Source organism: Rhamphochromis sp. 'chilingali', assembly GCF_963969265.1.
Source record: "Rhamphochromis sp. 'chilingali' genome assembly, chromosome: 8".
NCBI classification, from domain to species: Eukaryota; Metazoa; Chordata; class Actinopteri; order Cichliformes; family Cichlidae; genus Rhamphochromis; species Rhamphochromis sp. 'chilingali'.
In genome coordinates, this window is record NC_137935.1 from 40278061 (window position 1) to 40303231 (window position 25171).

General features: G+C 41.9%; 1 protein-coding gene and 1 long non-coding RNA gene across 3 annotated transcripts; both read left to right on the top strand.

The window, feature by feature from the left end:
- The first annotated feature begins 688 nt into the window (after positions 1 to 688).
- On the top strand, positions 689 to 11093 carry LOC308400534 (interleukin-18-like). Of its 2 annotated transcripts, none has more exons than XM_080888294.1 (6): positions 689 to 874; positions 1762 to 1836; positions 1983 to 1994; positions 2108 to 2227; positions 9744 to 9883; positions 10480 to 11093. In XM_080888294.1, exons 2-6 carry the CDS (start codon positions 1770 to 1772, stop codon positions 10681 to 10683), a joined length of 543 nt encoding a protein of 180 aa, XP_080744420.1. In that variant the 5' UTR covers positions 689 to 874; positions 1762 to 1769; the 3' UTR covers positions 10684 to 11093. The 2 variants fall into 2 exon arrangements, with proteins under 2 accessions (XP_080744420.1, XP_080744419.1); XM_080888293.1 differs by having other exon boundaries at positions 694 to 874; positions 2108 to 2239.
- Positions 2246 to 4456, top strand: LOC308400535. The gene is made up of 2 exons (XR_013972384.1): positions 2246 to 3361; positions 4192 to 4456. It is a non-coding gene; the product is annotated as an uncharacterized lncRNA (long non-coding RNA).
- Positions 11094 to 25171: the final 14078 nt, after the last annotated feature.

The following is a 25171-nucleotide window of genomic DNA, read 5'->3' on the forward strand; positions in this document are numbered from 1 at the left end:
TCTTCACTCGGATCTGATACCAAGTAAAATTCACCCTGGTATGGACGATACTGATCCGATATCAGTGTTTTGTATAAAAACCTGTGTTTGGAAAATCAAAATCAAGAGCAGTGTATCAAATTAGAAGAACAATACTGTGAATGCTTTTCAAGCATTCACACTAATTATATCTTCATAATGAATACAACACATCAGACTACTTGTTCTTGTTTAATTATGAAGAATAATCACACAAGAAATTAAAACCTGAAAAGTCAATAACTACATTTTAAAATATTCAATTAACAATCAAAACAAATGTGACAGATTGAAAAAAAATACAGAAATATTTTTGAGTTGGATTTTTATTTTGTAAAACCTGTAATGGCAGTTTTACTGCATATAGATAACATTCACACTGGTATAAGTTGATACTCAGCCTATATATCAGCTTTGAGTGCTCTCTACAACCTTACCACGCGTCTTTATCGTTAACAGTAATAATGAGCCGTGGCTCATTTATATCAGTATTACAGTCGGAGGGGTAGCAGTCCCTACGAACTGTTTGGATAATATAGTTACTTTCCCCTGTGTTCCTGTTAATCATAAACTACAAATTTACCCCAAATTACCAAAATATGGATATTTTAATATGAGAATCGAGAGTAGAACATAAATATCGTATGGGAGGAATCACACACACACACACACACACAGAGAAAGTGTGACGCTGTAACGCGTTGAGGGAAAGAAACATATGAAGGCACAGTAACGGGGTGAGGTGCAGCTTTCTCCTCCTACAAACGGGCTCATTTCTCTGCCATTCAAAGGGAAGTAAGCGCAGACCTTCCGAGGACAAAGACAACTTCTGCAGGTTTTCAAAGCATCTCCAAAGGTATGTGATGGTTCTATTTATGGTTGAAGCTGCAAACGTGACTGGAAGGCGTCCGGTCACAGTCGTGGCGAAACGTAAATATGCATGCTATTAGTGTTTTTTTACTCCGAGCTCCGTGACCGATAAACAGGAACGTCACGAAGCTTTCGCTGTCTAAATTCGGACTATCAGCTGAGGTTAATGGCGGACCACGAAACATTCACACACATGTCGAATAAAAAAGCATTTTTGGGGGGCGGAGGGTTATAACACTGACCCGAAGGAACGAATCCTAAACAGACTGAAGTTTGCTGAAAGCTGACTTTATGGGGGAACTTTTGTGTGGCATTATGGGTCATCGGGCTCGGCATAACAGGCTTGTAAACACGCCTTTATCTTCTCCTCGGGGTTTGTTCACGACGAGCCCGAGGAATCATCTGAATGTGTTCCCAGCAGAGAAACCCTGACAGACTGCGGTGGACAGTTTGCATTGTTTTTGGACTGCAGCTGATCATAGCACACCCTGTTCTGCTTGGCTACTTAATAAGCTCAGCACAGCAGCAGATTCTCCACCTGCTGCAGGTTTTGGACAGAGTGTCCCTCATCTGTGATCTCCAGAAATCGACACTTCTACAGTTGCAGTCCAGAGCGCCAGCTGGTCATTGAATGAATTTTCAAAATAAGAGCGAGGTCCACTGAAGTAATAATGTGCATGGATATTTGGTTCTTGTGTGTAGACAGCTGTACACTGCGTTCAGCACAAGTGGCTTTGGTTATAAATGTGTTTAACTTAGAAAAACTGGACCCAAGTTTTCTGCTAAAATGAAATAAGACACAGACTCAAAAATCATGTGTGGATTTACTGTGCACCGTATTCATTAACCAACAAAGGACTGTGTTTGTGTTAGTCTACCTGATGGCGTCCAGCAGCTGCATCAATGTTGAGTTTTTGGATACAGCTGAGGATTCCTTCTACTTTGAAGGTAAAAGGCATTTTATACTTTCTCAGTAGTTGCTCAGTCTGTACATTTAATCATGTCATTATTATAGGTTAATTATACAATTATTTAAATTTTATTTCTATTGTCTTTTTTTCAAAATGTGAACGCGTCCTCTGAAAATCTAAAAGTGGCTTCACCGGGTAAAGGATTTTAATATTTCTCTTTTTTAATTTCATTTTAGAATATGATAGCAGAGTAGTATTGTGAGGCGTGATGTGAAGCTCATCGTCGTGTTGTTCTCTCAAAAATACAGATTTTGAGGAGGATAATTTCAGAAAGTCAGGAGAGTATCATTGGTCCATTGAGAGCAAGAACGGTGCTGGATACCTGATTTTAAACCAAGAAGACACATTCGTGCTCCAGACCTGCTGTGGTAAGACCAGAGGTGGGTTGAGTATCCAAAAATTGTACTCAAGTTACTTTAAAATATTATTACTCAAGTAAAACTGAAAAGTAGTCGTCAAAAAAGTTACTCAAGTAAGAGTAAAAAAGTACTTGGTGAAAAGACTGCTCAAGTAGCGAGTAATTGTTTGAAATGTCCGATTTATTTTATAAATAAATGCTATCAGACAAACAAAAATAAATAAATATACAAATTTTACTATTTTCAACAGGAATATATGTAAAAACATCAAAATAAGGCACAACAATTCTAATTTCCAGATTTCAGTTTTTCACAACATAAAGCTTTTTTCACCAACACCTGCAGTAAATAATATAAACATATAAACAGTGCAAACTATTTCCAGTGAAAAGATATGCTGTAAACTTTATATTCATCTTTGCTCCAAATGGCACAGCAGCCTCAGAGAAAACAGAACGAGGCATCTTCAACATATGTTCATACAAGGCAGCTCAGTTTACCATAAGTTGTATGGGTGTGCATCTGTTTCTGCATGTTTAGCAAAAATGTGCCATTTCTTCACTCAGTGAGGTGATGGTTCAGCTTCAGCAGCAGTTTGCTCTCAACTGTTCAGCAGTGAACAGGAGTCCTGCATGACTAACGGTGTGTTCACACCGAACGCGATGGACGCGAATAGAGCGTCAGGTTTACATGTAAAGTCAATGGAAAGGCGCGATGACGCGCGATTGCGGGTCCCGCGAAAATTCGGAAGCAGATTTGCGTCGCGAAAACGCCAAAACGCGTGAAACGCGCGTCAGTGTAGCGCGTCTGGTGCGTTTGACTCGCGAATAAAACCACGCGCGTGAGTTTTTGTGTTGCATTTTGTGCATACGCGCGTTTCGCGTCTACCGCTCGAGTTGGAAAAATCTGAACTCCAGCGTCAAATCGCGCCGCGACAACCAATCAGGAGCCTGGTGACGTGGCTGTTACCTAGGTCAAAGGGGCAGATCCAGCCAAAGCCTTTCATACTTCAATGGAGGGGAAGGCTAATCAATGCGGTAGCAAACAACTCGGAGCTGTACAACACCAGCTGCTTTCAGTACCGAGACAGGAATAAAAAGGACCGAGCTTGGAGGAAGATATGTGAAGAGATCGGGCAACCTGGTAAGTTCATTCATTTCTCTTTTGAAAGTTTTCACTGACCCGGGGAAGCCGCACAAAAGCTAGCAAGCCACCGCTATTCTCCCACTGACGTACAAATACCGTTCTGCTTTTATGCATGTTGTCATTTAGGAATATATTTTATTGTTTATTAATAAACAGCACACAGTGGTCCCGCTGTTCATCCGTCACTGCTTTGCTTTTTCGCTGATTTTTTTATTGCACAGTACAGCATTGCATTCTGCAGCCTGATTGACAAATCTCCTGCGCTTGCCAAATTTATCACGTTTGGTTTTGATAACCATCGCGTCCAATAGAAAAAACAGCACAAAAACACCCATAACTATGAGCCTCATTCGGAAATAGACACCTGCACCGTGAGGGAAAAAGGCGCACGAAAGTGGCGGGCAGATGAAGACAAACGGCGGCATAATAATACTTTTACGTTTTGCAATCTACAAAGGTTTGCACTTTGAGAATCAATTGTGAGAACTGTGACCAGGGGCTAGTTATTCTGAGAACCCCTGCAATAAATGAGGGACCACTGTCTACTCTACGATTATTATATCGAACCTGTTAACATTTAATACTGTATTGATAGAACCAACTGATTCTGCAGCAGAGCATCCCCAGTCCCTGAGCTCCTGCTGCTGCACCCACAGATATGTACAGCAAGCACTGATACCTTTTTAGTCGGTGGGATTCCCTTGTGATCACCTTTACTAAATATCTACAACCAATCTGATTATATCCTGTTATTGTTTTTTTTCAATGTTGAAATTAAAATCTAGTAGCAGCCTTCTCATTTCTTTGTGTTTTGTGCTGTTTTACAGGCCCACAGAGGAGGACGGCTCCGAGGCAGATGAGGGACGGGTCCCAGGACGGTCCATCGGCGGTGGAGCTGGCCATCCTGGAGTCCCTGAAGAGGCCACACCAGTCTCCAATGGAGCATTTCCTCCTCAGCCTTGTTCCTGCTCTGGAGAGCAGCTGGTCCTTTTTATTCCTGTCTCTCTGTAAATTCTTATATTTTATATATTTATGTTTAATGTTTTTCTGTTTGAGACTTTTAATATTATTTCAAATAAATGTTTATAATGACTAATGTCTCAGTTCTACTACACAGCAAATGTTGGCACACGACTTGACACATGTAGACTTTATTTCATATTATACTAATGACAAAATATACTGATACAGTGGGATGCAGAAGTTTGGGCAACCTTGTTAATAGACATTATTTTCCTGTATAAATCGTTGGTTGTTACAATAAAAAATGTCAGTTAAATATCATACAGGAGACACACACAGTGATATTTGAGAAGTGAAAAGAAGTTTACTGGATTTACAGAAAGTGTGCAATAATTGTTTAAACAAAATCAAGCAGGTGCATCAATTTGGGCACCACAAAAAAGAAATGAAATGAATATTTAGTGTATATCAATGTGTGTGTCTCCTATATGATATATGGGGTGCCTTTGTCTGGATGTGCTTCCCATCCAGAGCTGCACAGCACAGAGGAAAGTTCCAGCGCTCCTGGAATCCCTCTGTGATGGAGCGCCAGTCTCCAGGTGAAGGCACAGCCATGAAGTCGTCCACTAGACAGTCCCAGATGGACGTCGCTGCCTGGGGGGTGATCTGGCTCACCGTGGACACACCGACTCTGAAACTGAACGCGATGGTCCTGAAGGAGTCCCCGGTGACAAGGAACATGGACAAAATTGTTCAAAATCAGTATTATGTGTACTGCAGTTACAAAATACATCATTCAAATTCCAAAATACTTTTGTGATGTCAGATTTAAATCACAAAACATGAATCTTACATAAAACCTTTTGTAATTATAAGGATAATTACAAAATGTATATTAGATAATATCTAAAACAGTTGTGTTTTGTTTTAACTTTAACATATCATAATTTGATTGGTAGCAACTTTTGCCACTACAGTGAGCCAATCACTCATAATTCCTAAACATGTCAATCAGGTAGGAATGAAGTAAGACATTAATAGAAATAAAGAGTTGTATGTTGACATGTAGCCCTTTCCTTGCTTAAATCATTAATATTTTTGAAAAATTAATCTGTGATAAGACAGCTTATCAAGATAGAACCATGTAACTAGAGATGAATCAAACTGTTCACAGTTTTATCTAACTCTGTTTTAATAAAGGCTGTGACCCCTGCTATAGAGTCTGACAGCTGCAGGGATTATATACAAACATTCAACTATCCCAGAATTAAACCAGGTCTAAATAAAAAGGAGTGAGTATCACTACAAAGGTTAACTCAGTGGTCCTAATGCTACAGTTTGATATCAGCAAACACCGAGCGCATACATTGATGTGACACCACAGCCATGCTATCATGCAAACACTGATAACAGCATAAGTCGAATTAAATCGGGACTTGATGAGAGCTTCTGAGTATCACTAGAAATATTATAAAGAGTCGTCTCTGTACCACAGTTTGCTTTCAGTAAACACCGACAGCATTCACTGTTAGCATAGCACATCCATGTTAGCAGTGTATAACTGGATGGATTAGCATATTAGCACAGGTATCAATAAAGGACTACCGTATTAAATAGTTTTACTAACCTCAGGCAGACGGACAGGCGCTCTGCAGGTGGGATTGAGCGTCTGTAGTTGGTGTCTAGGCGGGCAATGCTGGGACCGACGAGGGAAAGCAGGTCCTCAAACTGGCCAACGGTGATAGCGCTGGAATCGGCCGTCATCCAGGCGCAGCTCCTGGAGCAAGTGGTGAAACTCACCAAACTGCTCATGCCTCTGGAGGACCTGATGGACCCAGGTACGGCGAGGACGTCTGTTACGCTGCTGCTCTGCTCTCCACAGTACATAGAGAAGGGAGACTCTCTCTTCAAGTGCTAGCTCGATAGCTGCCATCTTGCAAAGATACCGGTCTGGCACAACTCCCTCCCACATTCCTCCCACATTTCCGGTTCACGCGTGTCAAAATATCATATTTTGACGCGCGATGGATTTTTCTTGGACACGCGTTGAGACGCGAATGTACACGCGTCAAATTAGGGGCGTTTGGGGCGTTTTATTCGCGTCCATCGCGTTCGGTGTGAACACACCGTAAGATTCCTTCACAAGCTCCTGATGCAGGAAGAGCTGTATTGATTTTGATCGACAGCTTCTTGATGTGAGGAACGCCATGCAATAGATCCACACCTCCAGTGAATGGACATGAAAGGTACCTCTCCAGCCCTGCTTCTGGCTTTCCTGACCCCATGGATCCATCATCTTAGTCGGTTAGGCTGCTGTTTGTGCTGGCCTCATCCAGCTCTGAGTCTAGGTGATGTCTGATGAAGTTGAAACCTGTGGAAAGATGTAAGGTTTTCAAAAGAATTAGCTCTGGTCATTATAGTGCTGTATACACTGCCAAGCTGCAGATGTTTGGCAAGAAGATTCAATCACACTGGAGATGTTTTTGTAGAAAAACAAAATCCTGTCATTCATGTCCCGCACAAACAGTTTGCAATGAATTCCAGATTAAGTTTAAAATAAGAACGCGTGCAAGGCTAAGCAGTGCTCGCCAATAGATCCTCCTGTTTGGCTGTTACTCTGGGAAAAGACGAAAGACGGTGATGGAAGCGCGACTGGAGCTGCGATGTAGCCTCTATAATATTTATATTGTACGAACGTGATAATTCTGTATATTGTAATAACCTGATATTATATTGTTCAAACGTGAAAGGTATATTGTTAGAACAATAAACTTTTCACTTTTCTATGTTTCTTTTGCCTGGGTGGCAGCTCTATGCCTCCGTATCCGAGGCTTTTCAATGTGGCCTCACAAAATTATCACGACTACAACAACCATGAAAAGAGCTGGATGCTGCTCAATCACAGCTGCCTGGTCAATGTTTGTCATTAGTAATTTAGCAAAGTTGACGGTGTGTGTCTGTGTGAGTGAAAGACAGAGAGGGAGAGCGAGGGACAGATTTTGTATGATAAGCTTCATGTTATGGACGCACAGTGTGAGCACTCAGGTCGCATCAGAGCATCAGGCCGTATAGTGTGAGACCTGCATCGTGACCTATGAACTTCTAACCCCTGAGATTTAATTGTACAGTTTGAGCAGGAGCTGAATAACGTGACTGAAAAAAATCGCAGTGTTTGCCCAGCTTAATGCAGACTGTTTAAACTGAACAAGCTGCTGCTTCACATAATAAACACTGCCAGCCGCAGTATTGCTTCTGTTTTAACAGTTAAAGCAGTAGAGACGAGCTGTTTGCATGTGCATTGAACTGTAGCGTCATTAACCATGCTAGCTGTTAGCTTATAGCTCATGCTAGCTAACCAGCGAGCAGTTAACAGGACAGCTGAAGCTGCACAAAACACTCACAAACTTATCTCACTACAACGTAGCGCAGAAAACATGACTCGCAGCTCGAGCTGGACACCGCTGCTGTAACATAAGACTGACATCCAGCTAACCACAGCTAAAAGATATTTAGAGAAAACTTACTCAGGTTACACGAGCTGAGTTGTTTCACGCTGAAAAGTTGTTGTTTTGGCTCTCACTGAAGACAGAGCTGTTCTTTTGTGCTGCTTTTAAGCAAAACATTCTTTGTATGTGAGGCCAAGGCTGTTCATCCTCTTCAGCTCTAGCGTAGACTCTGCCATGTTTTCATGTTTCTTCTTTACGTGTGTCGCTACTTTGAAACGCTTGGGCCGCTCTGCCCGCCACAGTTTCAAACTGGTCATGTGACTGCATGGCCACATCTGATTGGTAAAAAAGTTACAGAAAACTCCACTGGCGGCATGTTATCTAATGTGTTAAATTTATTCTTTTTTAAAGTAACAAGTCGAATTTTGCAAATGTAGCGGAGTAAAAGTACCGTTTCTTCTTTATAAATGTACTCAAGTAAAAGTAAAGAGTATCGTGCAAAAAAGGTACTTTAAAAGTACATTTTTTGCAAAAACTTACTCAAGTAAATGTAACTCGTTACTACCCACCTCTGGGTAAGACAGAGTTCTTGTTGTTATGGTTACTGACTTTTCAGTTCAGTTTGGTTGAACTTGGCAGGCTCAGTAGGTAGAGTGGTGGCCCCATGATCAGAAGGGCAGGGGTTCGATACCCCTGAACAAAGGTACTGTCCCTACACACTGCTCCCCAGGTGCCCAATAATCAATATCAATAAAGTATTCCAAAAAAAAAAAGAGCTTGTGCGCTAGCTTCTTCAACATTGTAATTGTTGAAATTTTTTAAGAATAAAGCAACTTGCTGAGAGAATAAAGCTGTTGACGCATGTTGATGGACATTTGTCTGCTTAGTCAGGCAGGGCTGGATCAGGTGACCCCAAATCCTCCCTTAATTACATTGCAATAGGCCTCGGCTGCTGGGGCTTCCCGTGATGCACGATCTCCCGTGATGAGCGTTTCTTGTTCATTCAGTAATGTAAGTCGCTAATGACTTAATGCACAGAGATGTATAAACACATAGTGAGTGAGAAAGGTGACTGAAGAAGAAGTACTCGATGCATCATGCAATCGCCCAGCAGCCTACACCTATCGCAGCATAACTGTTAATAAAGTAAAAAAAAAAAAAAGGGTCAGCACGGTGGTTAGCAGTGTCGCCTCACAGCAAGAAGGTCCTGGGTTTGAATCCACTCTTTAGCCAGGGCCTTTCTATGTGGAGTTTGCATGATCTCCCGTTTCTGTGTGGGATCTCTTCGGATACTCCGGCTTCCTCCCGCAGTCAAAGACCTGCAATTAGTGGGGTTAGGTTAAACGATTATTCACACCTATATGTGAGTGGTTGTGTGTCTCTGTGTTAGCTCTGTGACACACTGGTGACCTGTCCAGGGGGTACCCTGCCTCTCATCCTGTGGCAGCTGGGAGAGGCTCCAGCTCCCTGCGACCCTGAATTGTTTAAGTGGATGGAAGTAAAGACCACTGACTGTACCTTTAAGTGAACAATGCATTTGTAGAACGACTGCAGAGGTCTACACTGTGGAGCGGGATTCACATTAGAAATGATTACAGCAACCAGCAACATGACCAGCTGCCTCTGCAGTGAGTCTCTCTCAATGTGGTGGAATTTCAACCCTAACATGTAGCTAAGTTTAGTGTTAATGTGAGTCCCAAATATAATAGATATAATAATACCATATGTCCAAATCTGCAGTCACTACAGCTGCTGCCTGTCAAAACGTGACCCCAGGATTTTAAATTGGTCGGTCCATTAAAAGCCGAACAAATAAGTTTGTGGAGCGCTGCAGTTTGGTCCTGTTTTGCGCACAGAACAAACTGACACATATAGACGAACAGAACAGCAGGATATCATCACCTTTGTTCTTTAAAACAAGACATAGCTGAATGACATGCTGCTCTTGCTTGTCCTTGTTTCCTCTTCAGAGAAGAAACTCTGCATCTGGACCTATCGGAGCTCTACTCTAAACAATAAGGAAAAGATGCCAGTCATGTTATATACCCTAAAGAATGACCAGACAATGGTGGTATGTTGTAAGGAGCACAAAATTCAAGCTGTACCAATGGTAAGTACAAGAAAAGTCATTCAGAGTTGGTTTTAGTGCAGCGGTCTCCAACCTTTTTTGTGCCACAGACCAGTTTATGTCCAACAATATTTTCACGGACCGGCCTTTAAGGTGTTGCAGATAAATACAACAAAATAAAACCAGTACCAAAAAGAAGATTTATTCATAACACACAAGAAAAGACCCCGAGCTTCAGGTCTCGCGGTCCAGTACCAAATGACTCATGGACCGGTAGCGGTCCGCGGTCCGTGGGTTGGAGACCACTGGTTTAGATATTAATAAGAAACCAGTATATCAGTAAGTGTGTATTTTTACTGGCCCACAAAAAAGCTTTTATTTTTTATGTTTTTAAAAATGAATACAGTTTAATTAATAAATTTGAACCAGCTCTTAAAATGAGAAAAATCATCTCATTCTGCTAGTTTAATTAACATTGATTGTCATCGTTCCTGTTTGACACCATCACTAGACTCCTTAATTCTGCTTATTAAACAACAGTTTAATCTCCACGTGTGAAAGGGCCACTATACTTGATCTGCAGTGCGTCAGGATGACACAGGGATTGTTACTCTTTTTCTCCTTATGTCTGTCCATAGACGCCCCCCACAGACATCCCTGGAACGAATCACGAGGCTTTGTTCTACAAGATGGAACTTGATGGAACTAACAGGTTTAAGTTTGTGTTCTCAGAAGATCCCAAAAAAGTTCTTGGAGTTGTGGATGAAAACGGTCGTTATAAACTGACCCTGCTTACTGAAGGTGACGATGTTGACATGAGAGTTGAGTTTGAGCTCAAATAATTAAAGAAGTTGTCTAAATAATGAAAAAAAAGTCATCTGACTTGACTGAATGCAGATATCCGATGTAACAACTTCTTAAAGTCATAACTCAGAGTCACTTTGTGATTTAAATGGAACAAATCTGATCTCAAACCATTTGGAACCTCAACATGCTCCCTGTTGTATCATTCTAAGGTTACAATGTGTCCATCCATAAATCTTTAGTTAAAGGCAGCTTTGAAATGAGTTTTATCTCATTTGAGATTTTGTTAGTATTCAGTTAATCATTGAATATTGTGAGGTTGGACCCATGCATGTTTGGTTTGGGCCCGTGTAACCTCAGATTGAACCCAAAATTAGAACTATAAGCTCATACAACAATCTAGCTATTAGCATTTGTACATAAGAATAAAGGCTTTGTACTTCTTTCATTGTGTTTCTTGTTTTGTCATGAGTGGTGTACTTCAAAGAAAGTTGAAAACGGCCAGGCTCTGTTAGCATGAGCTAGCTCGACTAATCCCCGTCGGAGATGACGGGTAAGACGACAAACACGTCAGAGGAAATCTGTAAATCCTATAAACATAAAAGGCAACACCAGCGCTGTAAAGTAGTCGAGACTAATGTGAGATGAAGTTTTCTGAGGAGACATTATTAATATTCGGCCAGTGTAAAAGGTTCAAATGGAGCCGTGGCACGTACGCACTCGGGGTCGACATGTATACTCTATAAGCTCAACATAACCTGCTAACCCATCCACTGCTCCGTAGTACACCCCAGCTGAGCCTTGATGGAAAGAACAGAGTGACGCCAAATGTGGAAGCTGGAATAAAACATGTTTACTGCACAGGTGTTGTGACATCACACTCACTCCAGCCAAACACAAAGAAGTGCTGGTGTGGAAGCTGCATGCAAAGACTGTACATGTGTACTGTGTATAAGTGCATGTTCCAAGATTAGAATGTAATGGACTGCCATATTAAGTCTTATTTTACTGATTTGGGAACAAAAAGTAAAGTAAGTAAAAACAAAGGTGTTCGCAGGAGAGCAGAAAGAATCAGTGGCTCACGCAGCCCTGGCCCTAAGTTTACCTGCAATTTCTTCTATATATACACCACACATACATTCTCTCATATTGTCAAGATATTAAGATTCTCATTCTATACAATAGCACAGCTATATACTCATGTGAATCAGCAGATAACATTAATTATATATTATTTAATAATAATAATAATAATGGAGTGGATTTATATAGCGCTTTTCAAGGCACCCAAAGCGCTTTACAATACCACCATTCATTCACTCTCACACTCACACACTGGTGGAGGCAGCTACAGTTGTAGCCACAGCTGCCCTGGGGCAGACTGACAGAAGCCAGGCTGCCATATCGCGCCATCGGCCCCTCTGGCCAACACCAGTGGCCAGAGGGGCAGATTAATTAATCTCTTCCATTTTTATACTAATCAAATATGTATTGCTTATATTTATTCTTCAATTAAATTCTTAAATTACTTTGTTTAACTTCCTTGTTTAACCCACGTGTGCGAGACACGTAGATTATTTAAATACCACAACCTCAGAAACCTCTGTGGCAGTCATCAGCTCTGACACACTTAAATCAACATAAGCTTTCTAAGCTGCACATGTTCTACTTTTGACTCAACGTAAGTGTAGCGTGTGTGACACACATTACATTTCAACACCAGTGGAGGTCCAGTGGGGCGGTCCTGGCATCTGAGGAGCTGGTTAGCTTTCCAAGAGCAGAAAATGGCTAGTTCAGACATGTTTTGCATTAACTATAATCTTAATGGAGGGCGAGAGAGAAGCAGAATGGAGCGCTACACCCCGAGGGCGAAAGGAGGAGCCATTGCAGGCCGATTGTGTCACACGCAGTCATCACTGAGCCTGGAACAACCCTGATGCGATCGTGGTCACAGTCGGGCTTGGTCAGGGTCACGAACCTGGCAACCGCTCAGCAGGTACAGGTGTCTGAAGTGGAGCAGGATCGCTTTGGTTCCTGTTTTGGATCTTCATGGTTTCGCCCTCACGTGTGCACACAGCGTTTTTTTTCCACATGAACACAGGCGGTGACATTTTGGCCTGTTTGGAGGTCATGTGGTTTACCCACGATGTGGGTCCAGAATGAAGGAGCCTTCTTTCTGTTTTTGCTCAAATGTAAAAATACGTTCATATTGAGCCAGAATATGATTCACCTTTTCTTACTTTGGTGATTCTGAATATTTTCTGATGTAGATTGTCTTTAATTCTCTTTCATGATCAGTAGGTGAGGTTGACGTCAGTTTAAGTTAGCATTACTGTGAAATTTAGAGTTTTGTTTTGAAAGCTTTACTTCCTCTCAAGCAGGATTCTTATCATAATATTGTGGTGGACCTAATCTAAACTGAGATTAAAGTTGGAGTAAAATGTGACGAGCTCTCGCGTCATCCTTACAGACCTACATAATATCTCATTTTCTTATTAGAAGAAACACTGAAAAGATAGAATGATCACAAGAGCACGGACCAGTAAAGTTTTTGAATGCGCTAGCTGTGTTTGGTGGAAAGAAGATGAAGAAGTTGAAAAAATAAGATTTGTATTTGCATTTTTCTAGGTAAAGATTTTCTTGTGAAAATTCACGGTTTTGCACGTGTCCCATACTTTTCCAAGAATCAGATGAAGGTGCTTGATGATGAGAAATTATAAACCATCATGCAAACATTCTAATAATGAAGCTAGCTATGCTAACGGAGCTATAAGGAGCACACTCCTGTTCGTACTGCTTCCCTGTGGCACTTTGAAGTTCAATCATTTACTTGATCATTTGAGAAGATGCTGAGGAAAGCTACTGAAGAAGATTTATTCAAGTTTACTGAGTTACAGAAGCTTCTCGTGAGTGCTTGAAAGTTAATTTGGAATAATTGCTGAGCTTAAAGATGCAGCATATGGCACACCACATGTGGTTGACCAAAAGAGGGAGCCAAAGACAACATGACAAATAGTGAAGAGCATGCTGATAAACTAGGGTCAGAAACACTGCAAAGTTTCTGCAAGCTGGGTGAAGAGTTCATCTCGCTTAATAACAGTGTTATGAAGATGCTACCAGAAGATGGATTTAGTGGAGATCAGTGTAACTCGTATGGTATGGAGGAGATCCAGGCCCCAGACATCCAGAGGCCCCAGAGTACGAGGACCCAAGGAGGACCATCAGAGGGACATCTGTGCCACCCTCCTGGGAGGAGCTGAGGAGAGCCCCAAACGAGGGGTCACCCAGCAGCCACGGAGCAGAGGCCAGAGGGGGTTGCAGTGACGTGCCGTGGGCTCTGCGGGCAGCCAGCTGTGCCAGAGTGAACCGAGCCCCAGGCACAGAGGGCCCCCCACACCCCGGAAGGGGCCCAGCTGAGCCACAGGCAACAGACCCCGCCAATCGGCCACCAGGAGTGAGTCAGTACATACATGGTGCCCAGCCCCAGACACCAAGAACCACCAACACACCAAGTCTGAGGGCATCAGCCACCGGGAGGAAGTGTGGTGAGGGAGATAGGCCTCCATACCTCGGAGAGCCTGAGACCTTCCCAGAGAGGTGGAGTCTAAGACCCGACATATAGACACAGACGAACAGGCACACACAGACGCAAACATGCATTCCCACCTCCATATAGACATAAACAAATACTCGGTACTCACCCGACGTGGAGACAGGCACAAATAGACACTGTACACACAATCACACTCCCCAAACATACATTCATCTCAATCCACCTCACCAGGTACTTCTCTAAAAGTGTGACTCAGGTCTGTTGCCCCAAAGGATACAGGAAATGCACTGGTTTCCATGACAGAATCGTGTCTGTTTAATGCTCCATGATGATAACTTTCCTATGAGCGTTTGAAGATCACTGACATCGTGGCTTTTAGCCTCATTGTTTCTGCAAAGAGATTTCTCCAGTCACTGAATCTTTTGATAAAATATACTTTTATGCCTCTAGAGGATGGAATATTTTAAGTTTTTACAACTTTACACTTGGGAACATTATTCTGAAATTGTTGCACAATTTGTTAATGGAGTTTTTTTGCAGATTGATCAACCTCTGCCCACATTTACTCCAGAGCAACTCTGCTTCTCTAAGATGCTCTTTTAAAATCACGTAACTGACCTGTTACTTTTAAAATATCCCTGCAGCTGTTTCTTTTTAGTACCACTTTTTCCAGCCTTCTCTTGCCCCATCCCAACTGTTTTGAAACATATTGCTGCCATCAAATTAAAATGGACTTATTTTTAACGACGTAGTCTCGGTGTAAACATTTGACATGTTTTCTATGTTCTGCTGTGAATAAACTTTGCCATTGACATTTGCAAATCACTGTTTGCTCTTTTAGAATTCACATTTTACACTGGAGTCCAGTATTTTCAGAACTATGTTTGTACAAAGCATAATCTGCTCGCTGTGAACTGTCACAACATCAAACACACGCTAAACCACTTTATATTTAACTACTACAGCAGCGGTCCCCAACCTTTTTTGTGCCACGGACCGGTTTATGCCCGACAATATTTTCACGGACCGGCCTTTAAGGTGTCGCGGATAAATGCAACAAAATAAAACCAGTACCGGTACCGAAAAAAAGAAAATTTATTCATGACGCACGTGAAAAGACCCAGGAAAACCGAGTTAAAGATAAAAACAATAACAAAATAAAGCTGAAAACCGATAAAAACCCTGAAAACCAGACATTTCACACCTGGGCTTCAACTCTCGCGGCCCGGTACCAAACGACTCACGGACCGGTACCGGTCCGAGGCCCGGGGGTTGGGGACCGCTGTACTGCACTATACTGAGTCACTTCAAGACCTTCTATACAGTTTTTTATTTGTTAATTATTTACTGTCACTGCTTTATAGTTGTATTTATCAATATCAACAGCTGTAACTTTTAGATTAATCAAGTTCACTTTATCGAGATTCAGCTTCAGTTGTATACTTTCCACTTCACAGCTTCCATCTTATATACTTTAAAATTCACTCAACATTTTTTATTGTCAGTGTCACACAGCTCGTTCTTGTATCTCCACTACTCAATGGTACATAGTAAACACGTATTATAACTTTTCACATTATATGTATCCAGTCACCTAGATATTTTGAAGTCTTTCCACTTGCTGCTATTATGTTTCAGTCATTAATTGAACTGTCTCAGTGATATGTGGAGTCCAGAAAGTATATTAAGCCAGTGATGAGTTCAATACCATGACTCTCTCTGGTGCCACTTAGTGGATTAAATAGTTCTACCACTTGCTCCATCATCGGTCCGTCCAGAGTAAATTCAATGTCTGGCACAGTAATCATCTCAGGCCAGTCGACCAGCAATCCCAGCTCATCTGTACCATGAGCACCACCAGAATCAGTACTTAAGCCCTGACCAGCAGTGATCTCACTCCCAGTGGCTGTCACACTACCATCAGCTGTCCCACCAACAGTCCCATCAACAGCAGCTGCTCTGGTCTGAAAGATGTCCTGCATGGCAGTTGAGGCTCGGCCCTGTTGCTGGAGGCTGCCTCGGACAAAAATCTGTAATGGGCTCAAGTGTCTCTCTGTCCACAAGCCATGATTGTTCCACTGTTGAGTGAAGTCTTTCAAATCTCTGTTGATCCTTGGGAGATAGATGTAATGGAGAGCCCAAAGGTGCATTTCATTGTCAATGTCAATGATGCCTTCCTCCTCCAGGTGGTGAAATAAATCACAGTACACATTGGTCATTCCTCGCCACAGATCACCCCAGAGCCTCTCAATTCTCTGATTATGGGTACTCCTTCCTCTTAGGGCACTTCCACGATCAATGCCTCTGAAAATGTTCATCATCAGGCAGACAGCATTGTTTTCCCCTCCTCTGTCTGTCCGGACCCTCGAGGGTACACCATAGGATACCACGGCTCTGATGAAACTTGACAAAACGGTACTGCTACGGTTGTTGTTTGAGGCATGAAGGAAGACCACAAGATGACTGTATCCATCAATAGCCCCATGAATGACTACCCTCCACCTAAAACCGTGGTCCATAAGAAGAAAAATATTTCTGCTTTGTTAATGAAACAATGGAAAACACACTCTTAATTGATTTACATGGCACTATTGCATGTCAAGTTTGAATTTTTCTCTGTATGTTGCTTGCGCTCTCTGTGTTCTCTGATCTTCCCCTTTAAACATAACCAGTTGTGTTAGAGGGCTGCCCATCCCAGGGCCTGGCTCTATTGGACGTGTCTTACTGTTCAACAATTATATTTGATGTAATGCTGAATTTCACTTTGGTCAAAATAGGTGTTCAACAAATCCGTGTGGTTGGTTACCTTATCAGCTTGTGATTTCCATCAATGTGCCACAATGAGTTTGGACCTGCAACCTGATATGTTCTCCGTTCTGGTCTCCGCAAGAATGCTCTAAGGGCAGCTGCTCCAGGATTTATCCGTAACATGCTTGCTCGAACCCTCCTTCGCTGTACACGTAGTCCACGTACTCGCAGGGAGGCTCTGACAGCCTCAGGACCAATTTGTTCATTGCCAGCGACAATGTCCTGCACATGTTCATCCAGCGCACTGTCAGTCAGTTCCGCATACATTGATGCAGGTGAAATGATACTGTCTGAAATCAGACAAAAAAACATGAGTATTTTATCACTGCCATAACAACACACATCATTACTTGACTAGTGGTGCACATTCAAATATACTCATTTTTACAATCTCACAATACCATTTCATTTGAATAAACAGTGTGTCACGGTCTGGCTGGGGCAGACCGTATGTGTTGCAGAGGAGGACTCAAACGCAGACCAAAACGTGGTGTGGATTAACAAAACAAGCCGTTTATTGAGGTTAGCAACGAGGGTACAAAATAATAGGGCATCGGTGAAAACTAAACAATAACCTAAACTGGGTGAACTAATAACAAAACATGAAAAACCTTAACCATAGTGAACTGACATGGGTACCTGGAGATGAGACATGGATGAGCAGACGACCTGACGATGGCATGCAGAAAACAAAGGGCTTAAATACATACATGAGGTGATCAGGGGAAGTGGAGACACATGGGGGAAACAGCTGACAGACATAAACCTAATGACAGGACCAGGAGAGGAAAGCTAAATACAATAAACAAAGAACACATGACATTGTCAGAATAAAACAGGAAATACTAAAACTAAAACATGACAACACAACTTAACAGACCTAATATGTGATGAATAAATACAAAACCCCAAAACATAGAAAACCCAGGAACAATAACTGCCTAAACTAAAGGCAGATAGGAAATAACACAAACTAAATCACATAACAAAATGAGACAAATACAAACATGAACTCAGAGCGCTGGGTCAGAGACCCAGCCTGTGACACAGTGAGTGTGTGTCACAAAGAACTGAAAGTCACACTGGTTTCAAAAGTCACTGACCGCAGACGTCTTCGAATTGTACGAAGTGAAACATTCAAAATATCAGCCTTCTGAGGTGCAGTGAATCCACATGACTTCAGGAATGAAAGCTGTTCCCGAGTGATAAGGTAAAGGGATCTACCTCTCTGTGGAAAACCACTGGTGCCTGGTACCCAAAACAGCCTGAAAATATATCAGCGTTTGGTGTATTTGGAAAATAGGTTAAGACAGAGTCATAATTTATTTCACACTTTTGATGAGTCAAGGAATCGACACAATATGTGCTTTCCATGTTGGCCATGCTGAGTAAACAGTTCGACCTCCTGAATCAATTCAGCCAAGTCACGCAGAAGTTGATCTGCTGCAGTTACATTGATCAGTCTTCCTCTTGCCCACCGAAGGCTTCTCTGCATTGTCTCCAACCTCAAAGATATCAAAAAATTACTTCTTAATTCTCTTCTTCTTTAGCTCTCAGCGAAAGCGGTCGCACTTTTCTCCTCTCCTCCTCACCCTTATCTTTCCTGCTTAGCCTCTATGTCCTTGTCTTGTCTTGTGTGCATTACTTTCCCTGGAATAGCCTCACACGGTCGTTCTCTAAAACCTAAAAGAGAATTATGGATTTGATCAACTGGTCTCTGAACGCTATTGACTCCCTTTTCTCAACGAGAAGTCTGGGCTCGGGAGAGCCTGAGTGCCCTGGAGGGACTTTCCCTGCCGGATACACGATGGACGGGTGGCAGAACTGGAGGGTCGTGTGCTTGGCGGGACTGTCGATCGAGGACGCTGAAGATATCTATCTATTCGGAACCGTGATAACAGGGTTCATGCTGATCGGAGTTGGCTTAGCCCTGGTTTATCGGAGAAATAAGAGAGCGGAACCGGCTGTTCAAACCCCCCCAAGGCTGCCCGCTGGAATCGAAATGGAACGAGGCGCGACCTCTCACAACGAATGTAATATGGTCAACACCTTGGAGACGCTTGCATCGGCTGTGAAGGCTCAAAACAACACCATTGAGCGTATGAGGGGAAACATCAGAGAGAGGCCTGCTCAAAATGAGACCCTTGAGCGACAGTTGGAAAACATCGTGAAATGGATCACTGCAGCTGTGAGGTCTCAGAATCAAAAGAACGACAACACCATGGAACAGAAGTTTGATACCATCATGGGGAGGCTCGCGACTCTCCAACGGGAGATCGAGAGGCCAGTGTCGGAGTGTTAGGGCAGCCTGAAAATTCTCCTGGGCTGCTCGCATGGAAATTAACAAAATCAACATGAACATTGCGGACCCCCATAACGCGCCAGCTGCAGGCCCAAGGCTGGAGCCGAACAATCACTCCCTGATAACGACTGTGTTACGGCTATTCTTCCCATCCCATGAAGGCCACCTGGATTGGCTGGAGGACTGTTTACTTAGCCTGATAGAGCGAAGGACACTGTCTCCGCTGAACTATGGACACGCACACACACACACTTACACTGATAGGCACTCACTCATCCCCCCTCCCCTTCCAACGCCTTCGATGCTTGTTTCCTGCGGGGGAACACGGCGGGCTGTGTGCTGCGCTGGAATGGTAGCGCTGTGCAGGGTGGCTGCTGTGTTCGCTTCGGATTACTCCTCACCCCCACCCACCCCTGTGGCTTGTCATGTCTTCACAATGTTGTGCTGTGGACATTTATGTGCTTTTGTGCAGAGGAGTTTTTTGTTTCCTTTTCTCATGCTGTCCTACCATGGAAGCACAGCATGAGTAGGGGTCTCTTTTTTCCTCTTGTACTTTCCCCACTGTAGTGTACATTTCAATGTTTTTTTCTCTGATTCACCCATGTAATGTTTGTGCTATATGTGTAAGGTCGGGGGGGGGGGGGGGGGGGGGGTCCCATTTCACTGCAGGGCAACCTGCATGTGACGAATAAAGCTTTGATTGATTGATAATTCATGTTATATTTTCAGGCCATATTCCCCTTAAACATTTTATGCAAGTTTAAATGTTAAATGTTTTTGATCTTGCTTTGATCATACCTCCTTAACGCTAACTGTAGCACATCTGGCCCAACGTCGTCCATCAGCAGCCACCGTGTACAGTCATTAAGAATGTTCTTGAAAATCCTCCAGACCATACTTTGTAATGGTCTGGTTGAGTCACAACTATTTTTCCACAGTGCCTGCTCTACTTCATCACTCCTCTGAGGATCACCACCTGAGACAAATCAAGCCAGCTGTATTTAAGACCACCGTTCACAACCAGTCTTTGCCATATTATCTGTTAACCTATGTTAGTTATTGGTCTCACGTTGCTCAAAGCTCTAGTACTTACCTCTCTGTTCATGCAGTACCTGTAGAGGCTATGTCTACACTTGAAGCCACTGAAGTGTTTGATGGCAGGGATGAGGCAATGTAACTGTTATGAATTAAACTTGTAACAACTCAAGCTATGCTTGTGTTGTACGGTTAAGATTGTTTTTGTATTCATCAGTTTTATTTGCTTCTCTTCATCCAATGTCATTTATCATAACAGTGCAGAGTTTACAAACGGTTTGCTTGTTCTGACCAAAAACACCTGGCCTGAGTTACGTTTATCTTAAATACATTTCCATAAACACACCATACGTAAAAACACAAAAGGTGACCCGTAGCGGCACACGTAAGGTAACAACACAAAAATGTCACAGTGCCGCTCCACCATCAACTCTCACACCACTGTTTCACTTGCCAAGCTCCAGCGGCCACAGATCATGTTACTGTTCCCTCGAGTATGAACTACCGTAGTCCATGTTCAAAGCATTTTGCTCCTAGTTGTAGAACTCAAAGTTAACGTTCACACATTCTAGCCTTGTTTTTAATTTTACCTTTTGCATCACATACACATACTTGTCTGTTTTTTCTATTTTATTACTATATTTCTATTTCTATTGTACAGCACTTTGGTCTACCAGGTGTGTTTTTAAAGTGCTATATAAATAAATGATGATGATGATGATGTAAAGAACGTTTTCTGTTAACTTCACTCTGAGCCTGCGCTCGAATCTGCTCCTGAGTACACTTCATGTTTCTCGTTGTTTAAGGAAGAGAGTTCGATTATAGTCTTAGTCATTCACAGTGATACGATAGTTGTAGGACATACCCTGCTTGCTGGTGTTTTTTCATAGACAAACTTGGACTGTACTAGAAATCTATACATTACTGTGATCCTGCAAAGACAAAAATGTAAATTATTACTTTCAACAGGTTTATGTATTTAAATAAATCAAAAATTCCATGTTAGTCTTCTGAAAATTGTGACTGAGCACTTTTGGAAACACTCTGTCATCACTGTGAACAGTTACAGAATACATCTGAAATAAATGTCAGATTCTAACAGGTTATAGTTCTGTTAATAGAGCTTTTGAATCTACGTTTCATACATATTCCTATCTTTAATAACAGTATGTCAACGATGTCAACCAATATTTTCATATTTCAAACACACACCCAAATTAAAAATTTGAATCTCCGCATCTTCTACACTGCATATCTGAAAAATCAGTTTTGATAATGTTACAATTGCATTGTCAAATGTTATTCATCTTTGTTTATTTTAAATGCTGTCATTAGTTTTTATTTTTTTATTATGGTATGGGTGCCGACTGGCTTAGAAATGCAATTCAATGTTATTTATATAGCGCCAAATCACAACAAAAGTCGCCTCAAGGCGCTTCATAGATACAGAGAAAAACCCAACAATCATATGACCCCCTATGAGCAAGCACTTTGGCGACAGTGGGAAGGAAAAACTCCCTTTTAACAGGAAGAAACCTCCAACAGAACCAGGCTCAGGGAGGGGCGGAGCCATCTGCTGTGATTGGTTGGGGTGAGAGAAGGAAGACAGGATAAAGACATGCTGTGGAAGAGAGACAGAGATTAATAACAGATATGATTCAATGCAGAGAGGTCTATTAATACATAGTGAGCGAGAAAGGTGACTGGAAAGGAAAAACTCAATGCATCATGGGAATCCCCGGCAGCCTACGTCTATTGCAGCATAACTAAGGGAGGATTCAGGGTCACCTGGTCCAGCCCTAACTATATGCTTTAGCAAAAAGGAAAGTTTGAAGCCTAATCTTGAAAGTAGAGATAGTGTCTGTCTCCTGAATCCAAACTGGAAGCTGGTTCCACAGAAGAGGGGCCTGAAAACTGAAGGCTCTGCCTCCCATTCTACTTTTAAATACTCTAGGAACAACAAGTATTTAAAAAACGCAGTCTTTTGTGTCCTGACACTATTTTACTTCACAATCCACTCCCAGTTTTGGTTCATCTCCACTTTTCCCCCTGTCATCCACAGCCCAAATTACTGTATGATTCAGAGAAAATTAACAACAAAATTTACCCAATATACAGTACTGTACTTCTAATATCCTCATCTTTGAGCTCAGATTACAGGAAAACTCGAAGAGGTGACGCAGATATTTCACTGGATTGTGAATCTGGGCCATCGCCACTCTTCACCCTGTGATCCACAGCCAAATATACGGTACGGTTTCTGAGATTGCTGTGTTGACAGAGTATGACAAAGGCTAAGAAAATATACTGCCTAAAATAATATCAAATTTAAACAACAAATTACAAAATTGCCACATCTGCTGTTATTGCCATGTGTTCGATTGAGCATTATTTAGTCATAGAAAATACATATCATTGAAATATCATCAGTAAAAGAAATACTCACTTTGTAAGACATGTCAGCAAATTCAGTTAATAAATATTGTATCAAGTCTGTACAGATGTTTGAAGGCATAAAGCAAAGCATGTTTGTTTCTTATGGCTTACAAATGTGTTTGTCTTTAACATAATTTACATTTCATTTATACAGTTTCACAGACGAAACAATAAAATAGGTTTCCTGAACTGTTCTTCATGGCCCAAATTTTGAATCCTTTTGAGGGTGATGCATTATCCATGAAGGTGGGCAATTTGTTCATCGATCTCTGACCCTCGCTGACTCTGACGCCTCCTAATTCTGCTTCCAGCCTTGCTGATTTATTTGTTCTTCCTTTTGGCATCCCTGTCACTGATGCTGTCACCAGTTGTACACAACATCTCCGTTTGTCCACCAGTCTAATCTGTAATTCAGGTGAACCCAGAATTACATGTAACTTTGTAATGTTTCAAAAATACACACTATATGTTGATGGGCATTGTCACACTTTTCTTTCCTTTATAAGTAAGAATCTCTGTGGTTTTAATGACAATTCATATACAGATTGTGGAGGACATTTAATTCAACACTCAAAGTTCATCAGCAGACTGTAGTACAATTTCAGCTCAGTCATAATAACTATGTGAATAAATAAGACACAGATATGTAATGTGAGAATGATATTGTGAAATAATGGAACGCATTTTGAAAAAAATGCTCATTATTGTGAAATATTATTTCATGGTCATTATTTTTCACAATAACAGAGATTCCTGAGGCATTTTATTTATTTCCAGCCGTTTTTATTCCAAAATGACCTTTTTTCAAAGTTAGTCTTTATTTCAAAATCCTGTTTTTCCCGATGGCCTATTGACTATGTGCACGTTAGCATATGCTACGTCCGGTGCGGAAACTCCTGTGGGGAGCTTTGTTTCCGGTGTCCTATTCGCGCCTGGTTTACGGTCCAAAACAAGTTAAGCAAATGAATGAATCAAGCGGCGATTTACATTTCTATAGATGTCTCGGGCATTTACCCAATATATCTGTAAATGATGTTCATCGACTTGTCGATATTTTTCCCCGTGCCTCAGAGGAAAAGAGAAAAGGGATTCAAATGTTATATTTCTCAGCTGTCCCTCGTTTATCGCGGGTGTTATGTTCTAAAAATAACCAGCGAGAGGTGAAATCAAGTAGCCAATTTTATTTTTTGACGGTGCAAAATGTTTGGTGGACATCGTGGACATACAGCACTGCACTGCAGAGTCACACTGCTAGCATCGATGCAGCGATTCTGTACTGTACAGGAGAGACGTCACGGAGGAGATCGTCTGCAGCGATCAGGACGCAGGACACAATGTGACGTAAAAAAATAAGCAAACTTGCACTAAAAAAATCTGCGAAACAGCGAGGTGAAAGGTGAACCGCGTTATAGCGAGGGACCGCTGTAATTTTGAAGGTAAGTCACAACATACCCTTCGTACATATTAATGTATAGAAACCCTTACAATCATTCATTTTTGTGTGGCTTTTTTCAGGGTTTGTTAACATGCTGTGTAGGTGTGTACTGGACTAGCTGATCTTGACATAACAGGGAAACATCTGGTTTGACTATTCGTCACCTGTAGTTTGAATGCTGAACATTTGCCTGTTTAGATCATGATACCAGTCACTACACAAAGATACTTCTGCATGTGGACGATGTGTCTTCTGCTGCAGTGATGCAGTTCTGCTTGTGTTGAGTGATGTAAACAACTGATCGATCTAAACGCTTTAAACGTCAAAATTGATCATTAGATTTTTTTATGACACAACAGCGGTGAGTGTTCCCACCTTCTGCTCTTTGTAACTTAACGCCATCTTTCCGTTTTCGAGTTTTGGACATGATTTTGGAGGATATCTTCACAGTAGCGATTGACCGCAAAGTAAAGCTACCGGAAATGTACAACCCCACATCCGGTCTCAAACCAGGAAGTTAGCATTTTCTCGTGCACAGGGTCAATTCAGGGTCTGCACGCTTGAAGTATGCATTTTAAGTACGATTACGTCACCGCCATGCGACGACGGCTGTCCCAATTCGAAATGTACTCCAAATGCGTCGTCGATTTCCTCAAATATCAAGTGTGGTCCGGTGCACGCTTCGTGGTCCCATATATCCCACAATTCATAGCGCGGCGGTAGGTGTGGATAATTTTGCCGCAAAATACGGCAGAAGGGAGCAGCCGAAGAGTGAACTGTCAAAAGTAAGTACTGAATATGACGTCACTTATTTATCTGCAAATGTTTAATAATGAAGAACATTAAAACATTACTGTTGGCCACATGTCGGCAAAGTTATGTGACATTAGTGACGTTTGTACTAACTTGGTTTTAAAGCCTTTACTTTAAAATATACGTCGTTCAATAGTCGACCTT